The 12,935-nt window shown below is 36.7% G+C and overlaps 1 protein-coding gene across 1 annotated transcript in view; it reads right to left on the bottom strand.

Annotated features, from left to right (window-relative positions):
- LOC117419622 (uncharacterized) overlaps positions 1-11,798 on the bottom strand; it is a 45,681-nt gene extending 33,883 nt beyond the window's left edge. The window contains exons 1-10 of the mRNA XM_034926416.2: positions 11,487-11,798; positions 10,524-10,710; positions 8,467-8,633; positions 7,674-7,784; positions 6,324-6,486; positions 5,934-6,040; positions 4,616-4,743; positions 4,443-4,524; positions 2,721-2,810; positions 2,401-2,527 (exon numbers count right to left, since the gene is read on the bottom strand). Coding sequence (XP_034782307.2) covers positions 2,401-2,527; positions 2,721-2,810; positions 4,443-4,524; positions 4,616-4,743; positions 5,934-6,040; positions 6,324-6,486; positions 7,674-7,784; positions 8,467-8,633; positions 10,524-10,653 — 1,105 coding nt within the window. The 5' untranslated portion in view covers positions 10,654-10,710; positions 11,487-11,798. The remainder of the gene's footprint in view (positions 1-2,400; positions 2,528-2,720; positions 2,811-4,442; positions 4,525-4,615; positions 4,744-5,933; positions 6,041-6,323; positions 6,487-7,673; positions 7,785-8,466; positions 8,634-10,523; positions 10,711-11,486) is intronic.
- Positions 11,799-12,935: the final 1,137 nt, after the last annotated feature.

Consider the following 12,935-nt stretch of genomic DNA (forward strand, 5'->3'; position numbering starts at 1 on the left):
TATTTGCACAGACACAGAGACTCACATACAAGGTTAAATATTTGATTTTCAAATCTATTTGAATGATCTACTCACAGCAGTGGTATTTAGATCCAACCAATTTAACACTCCACCAATATGCATGATCTCTTCTTTGAATGCTTTGAAGGAAGCATCTTCTGGGGAGGTGAGAGGGTAGCTCATACACCATGCCCATGCAATCTTTGGACTGCTGACAAAACTGTCTGATAGTGCATGCTGTGATGGATTTTAGATATAAATGACCTAGACTTTACAAAAAATAATTTGATACCCTGCTCACTCTTATTCCCAGGCTCCTGAGGAAGGTCATACAGGCAAGGAACTGCTAATCTAAACCATAGTAAGTGGAACAAACCTAACTCTGTACCCTTTCAGCTTGCATGTTGACAGAGCTCTCCGTCTTTCCTCATCATTCAACCATCTGATGGCAGTCTCATGCTGGAATTTATCATATATCCCAATTCCAAATACTGAAGATAAACACTACTTGGCACAGGTTATATTTTCTCATTATGTTTAGTTCTGGTTTGAACTGGGGCTGAGCTAAAAGCCATCAGATCTCACAGCCAGTTTACTGAGCCGTCCAGCCTCATATTGAATCCACTGTGTGTCCTTCATACCTGGTTAGAGGACAGCTGGACAGCCATTCAGAGGGACTTAACTCTAATTTTAAGAAGAGTTGCTGAAATTCTCTGCCACGCATAAATAATGACACATGGCACGAGCATGAAATACCTTATAGGCAAAGCGCTGACCACAGCGATGCGTCAGGAAAACAATAAAATGGGTCACAACTGTCATGCAAAATCTGTCGCACTCCAGTAAGTTAATAAAGAGCTAGCCTGCATTTTTGGCATTGCAGTGCCTCCATTTGTATTAATGCTGTTAAGGGGGATTCCCACCATTGTAAGACTGACCACTATATCAAACATACAGTAATGAATTAAACATTAGGATATTATTGTAAAATCTTTCTGCAAAATTAAACTTTGGTCTCAATCGATACCCTCTGTTAAAAACATTTTAAAATAAATTAGCTCTCCTGCTATGTGTATTGTATTGTCAGCTGTTAAATGCAAAGCTCATATTTTATCTTTTGTTATTTAGCTAATGTCTAATGTTGTTGGAAATACAGTTAAATTGTATTAAAATGCACCAGAACCCCATAGCTAAGACAATTTTTAGGCATGTGTTAGGTGAAAGCTGAAACATTAGGTCTCTAAATAGAAACCGGTATCCCAAAAATAAAATAAAACATGCAACTTTAGTACAATTAGTGTGTGATTAATGACAGAACCCACAATTGACATAGTTCATCGAACATGTCAAACTCCCATATGAATAATAGGAATAAACACCAGCATTTAGTTAAAAAAAAAACATTTGAGTACTTTCAGGGTTTTGGAAAGAGTCAAGAATGTTTTTCATGTGAACTGCTAACAGTTACCTTTATTTACAGGACATTTTAAATTACTTGTATCTGGACACTATGGGCTAGATTGTAGGGCAGCAGTGTGGAGTAGTGGTTAGGGCTCTGGACTCTTGACCGGAGGGTTGTGGGTTCAATCCCCAGTGGGGGACACTGCTGTTGTACCCTTGAGCAAGGTACTTTACCTAGATTGCTCCAGTAAAAACCCAACTGTATAAATGGGTAACTGTATGTAAAAATAATGTGATATCTGTATAATGTGAAATAATGTATAATGTGATATCTTGTAACAATTGTAAGTCGCCCTGGATAAGGGCGTCTGCTAAGAAATAAATAATAATAATAATAATAATAATAGATTCTCAAAGCTAAACTATTTACTCCAAATAGTCATTAGCACATTTTTTTCTCAATGACCATTTGAATCCTCACTTCTGTTCCTTGTGAAACATAGTAATTTATACATTCTTCGACATGCCAACTAAGCGCCTACTGCTACTTGACTCACAACAGGGAGATGGGATTGTATCCATCCTCTGTAGGCTTATATAACAACAGCTGCCTGACTGAGGGACGGTGCTTCTTCCACAGAACCATTCTATCACTTTGTACAGTGGACCAGTAAGAAGCAAGTCCTATTTCTCTTCCTCTCTGTCTTAATGCTCATGCAAATCATCAACCAGAGGTTTGGGTCAAATGCGCCTAAATTCAGTATGGTTTGGTCTTATAATTTCATCTTGGGGTGCATGTCTAATAGATATACTGCAAATATGTATAATCATGTGTACTTTAATTTAGTTAAAGATGATGGAGGCTGCATGACAAATTCCTTGTATTTCCTTGTAACATGGAGCAAAGGAAAGGTAGACACTACCATGTATGGATAATGCTCACTGGATGCGTTTAAAACAGTCATAATGTATATAACCACAGCAACAAACAAATCTCACCTTTTTGTAATTCAGTTTGCCTCTGCTGTAATTCACTTTTCTGCTGGAATTGATTCAGCTCCAGTATTTCAGATGGGAACACCCGGAGATTCGATCTTATTGCTGCAATCTGGATTTGCAACTTTTTCTGAAAAAAATTAAAATAATTAAATTAAACATGTATTCTGGTTAATGATATAAAGGATATGATCCCCAACGGTAGATAATGATTAACATTCTAGACTTTATATATTATAACATACAAGGAAGATCTGAAATACGCTCATAAACTCCAAACATAAACACCGCCCCCGCAGGTTACAAAAGAAAGCAGTACTTACAACACTTTGTGCCACAGCTCTGCACTGTTTATACTTATAGCCAGCCATGAAAATAGAGCACATGTAGGCACACACAGCCGTGGAATCTCCCTGTAAAAGATGGTTTTGAGTTACTACAAGCAGCACTGCCTTTAATAGTCTACCTTTGTGCATTGGCCATTCCACTTCGATTTAAAACAAAAAAAAAATGATTTTTTTACTTTTTTTAAAGGTCATGTGGAAAATAAAGGCAAAAGAAGCTCACAACAGAAAATCAATGCTCTACTTGGACCTTTATGTGGTTGATATGATAGGAACAGAGGTCCTCGGGCAGGAATAAAGTGACCTTTAAATCCCAGTACAGTATATGGTTTATAAACCATCTTTATATTACATATTATATTTGTAGACATGAGGGCATTTTAACTGTATACCAGTGAGGCAGGACCCTTAATATCATATTTATATAGAAATATTTGTGAATCTATATATCTATCTTTTTTGTAGTAAAAAGGGTCAGACAAATGCAATACTTTATTGCTGTGTACATCGCACTATTCTCGTGCTGTATATCCTTTCTTACAATAAGTAATGTGTTATTAAAACAACACTACTACTACTACTACTACTACTACTACTACTACTACTACTACTACTACGACTACGACTACTACTACTACTACTAATGAGATCTGAATTTATTTCTGGGTAGAAATAAATAGGGAGCACTGGGCAGCAGTGTGGAGTAGTGGTTAGGGCTCTGGACTCTTGACCGGAGAGTCATGGGTTCAATCCTAGGTTGGGGACAATTCTGCTGTACCCTTGAGCAAGGTACTCTACCTAGATTGCTTCAGTTAATTGTATGTAAAAATAATGTAATATCTTGTAACAATTGTAAGTCGCCCTGGATAAGGGCATCTGCTAATAAATAAATAATAATAATTATAATAATTTAGCCTGGAACTAACAAAATTAGGAGGGTCTTGATTGAAGTCTTTAAAATCTTAAAATGAGCTTACATTGGATACACTTACAACAAAAAGAACGTACAGTAAAAACAGATGAACCTGTATTAAGATTATTCAGAGGAATATGTTATGAAATTCCTAATAATGTATTTTTGACAGTCATGGAGAAGCACTACTGTAGCTCTGTGCTATTTGTTCTGAAGCTGCGTGATATGTATTACTTAACACAAGGAGATAAGAAAATGTATTTCTGTTTCAGTAAGATAATGATTCTTCAATTTGTTCCTTGAAATTTGACAGATTTTGACCCATGGAACAATGTCAATTGTACCAAACTTCCACTGACACCATCCAGGGTTCCAAGATTGGAAGACACATTTAAAAAATCTAGAACATTATAGTATGATGACATAATGCTGATTCTAGAAAAAGAACGTTCCATTTTGGGTACCAAAAGTTTTTGCAAAAAAAGCCATAGTTAACTGTAACCAATACTTTAAGCGCAGTACAAAGACCAGGACCAGAGGACACAGTTGGAAATTAAGGTCACAAACTTAAATGTGTTGTGGCAGGTAGTCTTTGCTAAACTGCAACACACAGTTCATAGAGTTAAAAATCTAGATGACATACAGTGCGTGGGTAAGCTTACATAACAATTTAATTACATATATGGCATCAGGAGATAACATCCTTCAAGCCTTTTCTTTATCTCCTCAAGACATTAAATGAAAACTTACACCATGAAGGTGATCTTCAAAATGTTCTAATTGGTTACCTGATATAAATCGTCTGATGTAAATGAAGGCGACACATACAGGAGTTTCTCCATCGTCTTCAGAGCCAGGTTCGCTGACCACCTTCAAAACCAAATATGTTTATATTTCAAATAAAATTTCAATCAATTGAAAGAGCTTAAACTGTGATCATTATTATTTACTTCTTACAAACCTGTCGTTTAAGAGAACCTCAGTGGTGAACGTGCCAGGCAGAAAGGAATTGGCCAAGCAGCACAAGATGTGCCCGTCCACCAGGTTGTCCAAGCTCTTTGCCAGCAGATTCTTTCCTTTTGCAGACATCTGTAATAAGAATATTCAATCGCTGGCAGAGACCATATGTAACTACAGCTAATGATGGCAACTGCTACTAGGCAAAGGTGTATTATAGTGGAAACCGAAGGTAATGTATTTCTAGGCATATGAAGCACCTAATTGAGTTCAATTAGTTTTTCACTTTCACTAAACTGTTACTGTGGCATGGGCAGAGTTCGCTGGCCCCACACTTTCAAAATCAGAGATAATAATTTGGGTGTGTCTGATGATGAGACAAGAAGAAGGTTTAAGCTCAACAGACAACCTTTTACATACCAGTCAGGAGCTGCAGGGGGAATTAAAGAACCAAGCCTCATGTAATTATGCAGTGCCCTTTCTGAGTAAAAATGACCAGTACCCTTGGATGTGTCACGATGTTGCAAGGATTTGGCAGATATGTGTCACATCCTCCTAATCTAATAATTGTTTCAGGTGGAATTGTAGTACGTATAGCCTCCTCTGCTGGTGTGCGTCAGTGGAATAGCCACCACCAGTGCCAACAGCTTCTCTATGGAGGTGTGCTGTTTTTTCTAAACTCATCTCTTTTGACAAACCAAGGCGATTTCGTTTTGACGTGTTCTGTTACCTCTGCCCAAATTTGTTTTCGTGAAGCACTTTTTTTTCTCCAAAAAATGTCTCTTTACCTCTGCATTTGCCACAACCTCTTCTCTAATAATAGTAAGTTCTTGAGTGGAGAATGTTGTCTTTCTTTGCCTTTCTCTCAGAATGTTTGGAGTTCCACAAGCCTATACTACCACAAAATAAACTTTACCGTCTGCTCTGGAGCAAGTACATTTAAAAGTACATTTAAATACAAATTGTAATTGGCTGTTGGAAACTTCCTAGTAATTTTCTGTCATCAGAAATATACCGATAAAACAAGAATGTCACTATATTTCTCCTAACAATGGTTTTATGAATCAGTTATATTAACAGGACAATCTGGAAATACCATCTATTTTCATGCATATCCCCCATCATGTTTTAAATATACCATGATTTCAACATAATATCTAATACCACATATTACAGTACCTCACTTACTTCAATTTTTACTAATCCTAAAAAAAAAATCATATTTTACTTACACAAAACAACATATGCAAACAAAAACAACCTTCAAACATAGCCGAGCCCAGTGGTTTTGTCGAGACTATTTGAGTACCAGACAAATATACCTGTAGATGAGAGTTCACCATTTCTAGAATGCATTGATCTGGCGAAGGGTAGAATTCCCAGCCTCTTATAGGGATCTTGCTGTTGTAAGCCTTTGCCAGATCACGACCTAAAAGAGAAAAACATTCAATACAATATTTTAAACATTAATCATGCTGTCACCAATAGCCACCCAAAGCTATGCTTTATGTGCAAGACTGGGAAATGTTGTAAGACAACCAGCACATAGGACTATGCGACACAACCAGCAACATAGAATTAAATGAGAAATTACATTTCTTACACAAACGCGTATGTAAGAATGCTTTATGACCAGCTGAAAGGGCATTCTTAATATGCAACTGGTATGCATCCATTCTTTTTTTTTTAATTTAAAGAAATGACATATTTACCTGGGAAAGGTTCTACTTCAGGCTGTGGACATGCTTCAGGTGTTGGAGAGACACCGGATCCATTGATTCGACTGGACAATGCTTCCAGGTCTGCAAAAAGAGCCAAAGTGGAACCTGAAGGTGGATCTGTCTTTTTGCTTGTAGGTGGCGCCTCTGGAGTCCACTGCACGACAAACAGAAAATTAGTTATACAGTGAAAAAGCTTTTCTGGGTCTGCAAAATGAGCAAAAGAGCAAAAGTGCCTGGGGGACCTCTGGAGTTTACCATATGGACTGCGGAATGATAGCAGTTAGCAGCTAAGTGGATGGCCTCCTCCACTCTCTGAACTGTAACCTAACCAACATTTGATTTTGAGGAAGGGAGGGCTTTAGCTGTAAGAACATGAAACAGCAACACAGGATGCTGGATATAGAAGAATACTACTAAACTACTAGTGTTTCACAGCAGGTCAACACAGGACTAAATCATTTACAGTACTCTGACTAGCCGTGGGGCTATGAATCAGAAATTCTTTCTCATTTTCCAAAATGTAATTTGCATTCTAAATATGTATGATCCTGGAAGGTATGTACTTTGTCATCTTGAAGAGCAACTGTGTAGTAAACTGTAGGGTCTTTAAGCGTGACAGGAAGTTTAAAAATCTAGACTGGACGTGCTTCATGGGATTAATGATGGTGTGCAAGGTCTTTTACTTCACTTTCATCTCAGGTCGAGTATAATGAAAAAAATAAAACTCATGGCTGGGAGCCCATGCTATCAATTTTGTTGTTGTTTTTTTTTTAATCTAGAAAACATGCCATAATAGAAAATATAACATGTATTATAAATGTTAATCTATTCTCTGATCAAATGCCTGGCATGCTGCCTCCCTTTTGGGAGAGCATTCATTGGAGCCCCCTAGTGGACAACTCTGGGCATTTCCACTCAGGGAGACTGCTTGGTGGGTGGGTGGTGGTGGTTGAATCAGCTGGCTCCTGTTTATCACTTCCTTTTGCGAGTGTGGGTATATCAGATCACCTAGGATAGAGAGGCCAACTCCCCCAAAACCTGACTGTCAAAACAAATTCAAATTAGAGACTACATCATCAACAACAATAACATTTCAAGACAAGCAAACGGAACTACTGAACAACCTGTTGTGCTTTTAGATGTCTCTCAGGGAACACTATGAGAATACAGATGAAAAGAGGAATGAAAAGCAAATTAAGCCTCAAATTATGTTACAGATCAGCAAGGGTAGGTACCTAGACTCAATGTAGTTTTATGATACAATACCCAATCCACAATGGGACACTGTTTTTATTAAAACAAGCACCTAATTCAACACACATTCAATTTTCCTTGTTTTACCTTAAAGGGAATTGAGCAGAGTAGCTTGTCATCAGAGAGCTGCAGCTGGCTGGAGCGCTCCCAGGTGAACCAGATATCATGTGCGATCAGCTTCCACAGTAAGTTAAGTACCTAGGGGATAAATCAGGCACAGTCTCACAGTACAGTCCATGTCCCCCTGGAACAAAATACAGTCAAAGATCACCCCTGTAGAGGAACAGAATAATGAGGCACATCCACACTGGGAGAGGTGACCTCAGTGACTGCCACCCAAATGCATGTACTGGCAAAATCACTATCATATTATATGTAAATATTTAAATAATAATTAAAAGACAACACAAACAAATCTGTAATGCTCCCTGCTTTCAACGAATGTGTGGATTCGATATATAGGATTCTATCACAAAGCCTAAACTATCTGTCATGAAAAAGTTGTTAAAGAATCCAATCAAATAGACTTTAAAAGAGACTTGTGATTTTAAGTTTTTGAATTGGGACCCGCAACCTTTAAAGTCCACAAGCCCTAAATAACTCTTTAAACTAAGAATTTCTAAGCAACGCACATCAAACAGTTATTCTGGTTAAGCGGTCACATCTCTTACCGGCTAATATAAATATATGCATTGTTGTCAATAGAACTCAACTTGAATAAGCAGCCATCTGACTTAGGACCAGGTCGTTTCTCTGTATTTTGACAGCTATTTGAAACTTTTGCTGCATGCCTACTTCCAAACCTGACTCTAATATCAAGAAAGGGAACGTTAAGCACTGAATGGAAGGTTAAATAAACAAAGGCAATTAGATTACATACACATTCATAGTTTCTCCTGGCAATTGCACGGCAATTGATGTTGTCATTTTCAGAGATGATTTTGGCTTTCTTTAGTTCTTCCACAAACCATTCTACTCTGGTAATGACCTGTTGAAGGGTCAGTCCATCCATACTTTGCATTCTTCTCAGTGACTTCCCAGTAAAACCTTAAATCAATCATTTAAACTGGTGAAAATGTGCTGCTAAATGTAATATAAATGCTGTTTAGTTTTTATTGTGAATATAATCTGGTAATACCTCTTAGACATGTTGCATTTTTCTACTCTGATGCATTATGAGCATCAGCAACAAGTGACCTTCGTACTGTTGATTTGAGTAAATTGTTGATGCTCATAATGCATCAGAGTAGAAAAATGCAACATGTCTAAGACTTTTGCACAGCAGTATATATATATATATATATATATATATATATATATATATATATATATATATATATTGTTATTTAAAAAACAAATTAAATCTCTAATTGCAGAATTAATATCTTATGCCCCTTTTACACTGGCTACCCGAGTAACAATCCTGCGTAGTGTGAAACCAAGTACCTGAGTCGTACCCGGGTTGTGGGATGTGGGTTGACACGCTTTGACCCAGGCTGAGACATATTTTGTTGATTGAGACACACCATGAGCTAGACTGCAGCAGGGATAAAGAAACATTTGCTCTGTAACAAGCTGCTTCCGGGGCATTTATACACGCATTGTGTACTTTCGTCTGTCACCCAGGTCAACTCTGTTTTATCAAAAGCAGTGTGAAATCACGTAGCAACCTGCATGATACCGGGTCCTAACCCAGGTAGGCTCCAACCTGGGTAGAGCATGCCAGTGTGAAAGGGGCTTTAGTTTCAATATTACAGTGAGTAAAGGGGTACAGGTTCAGTAATGGTACAGGTTATGCCTGATTTACTTGCAGACAACAACTTCTGTGAAGATAAGTATTGACATTTACTTTATGAAAAAAATGCAAACAGTATAAAGAAAGTAAGATTGCAACACCTTGTTCAATTGCATAAACCTCATATGTGCCGCTCAGAATAGGTTTCAGAATAGTTTACGGAATAACAAGAGATTTAAACCAATATATAAATGAAATCCTGGAAGAGTTTCTTATTACTTTAAGATTAAGAAACACAGATGTTATTTCCTTGTCTGAAATCACAGAAATGAGCTGCTAGAAGTCTTTGTAAAAATCCTCATGTAAATTGATTCTGCCTTGTTTTATCTTGTATGTGTGATAGATGTATTTTCTGTTTCCTGTCTCATTGGACTCAAGAATATTGCCTCAATTGAGTTATCCTAGATACGTATTTTCAATAAATAAATACAAGTGAGAGAAAGATTGGTTCTCCATGATGAGAATTAAACAAAAGTTCTCTCTAAGAGCAAAATTATCTGGTGGATCTGTGACATGTACACTGTGGATTCTATAGACCTATGCCTAACATGCATGCACTTATTCACTTATGATGAACAATATTTGCAAAAAAAAAAAAAAAGAAAAAATGCATGGTCTTGACAATCTGCTGATATCAGATATTCACTTCTTACCATATTTAGTTTATCACAGTGGCTTAGGATTTACTAGTACTGTATGTGGACAAAATCTTTTGATTTACCTTCAAATTTAGTTTATTCAATATAACCTTTTTTTTTTTTTTACAACCGAATGCCCACATTAGGGGCATTCACCATGTTATATATATGTGTGGTCCAGTGGTTAAAGAAATGGGCTTGTCCCTGGTTCAAATCCCACCTCAGCCACTGACTCATTGTGTGACCCTGAGCAAGTCACTTAACCTCCTTGTGCTCCGTCTTTCAGGTGAGACGTAGTTGTAAGTGACTCTGCAGCTGATGCATAGTTCACACACCCTAGTCTCTGTAAGTCACCTTGGATAAAGGCATCTGCTAAATAAATAATTATATATATTTATATATATATATTACAGCTTGACAAGTCCAGCTGAAATCGTCCCCAAATAATTTTCTTTGCAATCAGCCGGTGGTTATAGTACATGAAGTGACTGAATTGTAACTTACTTTCTAAAAGGGCTTTTAAATGTGTGCCGATGAAGAGATCCTTTAACACATTGGTGACCTGGTGGTCCGATGCCAACAGACGCACATTAGCCCAGGCTGTGAAGCCAGTTACCTGTGATTGGTTATACATCTGAAAGAGTTATGTCCTTAGGCAATACCTTTTTTAATAGGATACTGTCAATGTCATCTGGAAAACAGTCCAAAGAAAAAAAAACATATAGATTAAATACAGGATACAACATTTTGCAAGCAAAACATTCATTACGTTAAAATGGCTAATGTTAACTGGAAAATTGTGCATGAATAATTTCAAAAGTAAAGACCACTGAAAAGAAAATCCATTTTCATGTACTCATTTTGCATTAGAAATAATTGTGATAAGTGTGAGGGATTTCTCTTATTTTGCTTTACACTTAAAAGTGTTTAACCATAACTGTAAATTGCATTCAAGGTTTAATAACGTTTAAAATCCCCTTTATTACAATAGCTATGTACCATAGTTTTGAGTGATTCGCGATGATTAACCCTGCTTACCATGATTTCCCTATGCTTTTCAGATACATCTTGGAAGACTCAACTGCACAACACTGGAAATGTTACTGAAGTTAGATTATTGCTATAAAGTACTGTTAGAAAGTGGAGTAGGTTAATTGAGTGTAAAATGTTAAAGTAACAAGTATGTATAACTCTAAAGATCAACATAAACCAGGAAGCAGAAGTCACGAGTCATGACCTTGTCCTTAGCAACAACATTTAGCTAACAAGAGTTAACTAATGAAATAGGAAATAATATTTCCCAACACAGTATGTACGTTGTTTCAAAGCACATAAGAACAATTTACACTTTACACTATTCTAAGCAACTGATAACATCTTTCAGTTTGCCAAATACAAGTTGCCACAAATACTGACATATTTTTAAAAGCATATTTAAAAACAAGCAGGTGGCTTAAGTGAACGTACCTGGAAATGTTTAAACTAACAGACTATATAAATTCCACTTCGAAGCTGCTTGCACATGCAATGGAACCAAAATTTCATCTCGACGTTCCTGTTTTAACTAAAATCAGCTGCTCCGTACCTCCACTCCGTGGGGACTCCGTAGAAGTACCAAGAGTTGTATTTAATGAAATGTACGAAGCTTTAAAAAAAAACAAAAAAAAACTTTACTTTCTAGAAAACTACATCGAGTTACTGTCGCTACTTCTTCGCCAGGCCATTTTGTGTGCACTGCTATTGGTTAAAACTGTAGCTTCACAGCAGTCAAAACAAATGATTTATTTTTTGTTTGCTGTTTCCATAGCAACTTTTCCAGGGGGTGGATTCCTTCTGCACAGTACAACAGCGTCTTGACAGTATAGTCAAGAATACAGTTGTGGTGTATTTTTTTTATTTTCTTTGAACAGGTACAGTAACGTGCCTGTTAAAACAATTAGGCTTTCCAATCGTAATTATACACAGATACAATTAGCAGTACAAAAATAAAACTACAGTACCTAATTATTGCATGCTTTTGAGATTTATAGCTGCAATGAAACTGACTGGATTGAGTTCAAGCACACAATTGATAACTTCGCTAATGTGACGTCATTGTATACTTTTTTTTCTGAGTACAAATCAATATAGGAGCTGAAGCGTGGTACTGCTTGCACTGTGATAAATACAGTTGCAAATGTGTAAAAACAAAACAGAAAGTATTGAAAACAACATTTTATCCAAACAAAAACACACTATTTTAGTGCAATAAAACCAGGGGTGAAATGCACAACAAAAAAGTGCAGGTTCTCATATGCGCAGCCTTACATTTATGAATACAAAATAAGCCATAAAATTAACTGATAAAATATAACCAATTCATCATAAACAAAGAAACTGAAAATACAGAAAGCTTTGTATCCTCTGCATGTATCACTCAGTCATGTACTGTAATATAAAACTTCAGTTAAACCTTAAATGATAAGTATTAAGAAATATTACACTGTGCAGAACTGCTGTAGAGAGGGAGTTTTGTTTCAAGATATCCAAAGGGGGGGATGTTATACAAAATTGTGCTATGAAAAAATGATACAAAAAGGTCTAAGTCAAACAATGCACAATACGGGCTGAAATACCCCTCTATTATTTAATGTACCAGGCACTACTCTTAAAAAATGACTTGGCCATTTCAATCTCCATTGTGTTCTCTGAAATGCTCCCCATACTTTCTAGACCCTGTGTGCTCAGCTACAACAGGACCTGTCTACGCTACTTGATAACCTTGGATTATAACATATTTTCTGTTATTTATTTTTTTAGTTTTTACAGATTATTCAACAATATATTATGTGTGCTTCGCTGTTGTGTTTCTGTGTAGATGAATTATACCATCATCCATTCCAGAAAAATCTTAGTATATTTCAGGCAGAAACAGTA

Source organism: Acipenser ruthenus, chromosome 14 (genome assembly GCF_902713425.1).
Source record: "Acipenser ruthenus chromosome 14, fAciRut3.2 maternal haplotype, whole genome shotgun sequence".
NCBI classification, from domain to species: Eukaryota; Metazoa; Chordata; class Actinopteri; order Acipenseriformes; family Acipenseridae; genus Acipenser; species Acipenser ruthenus.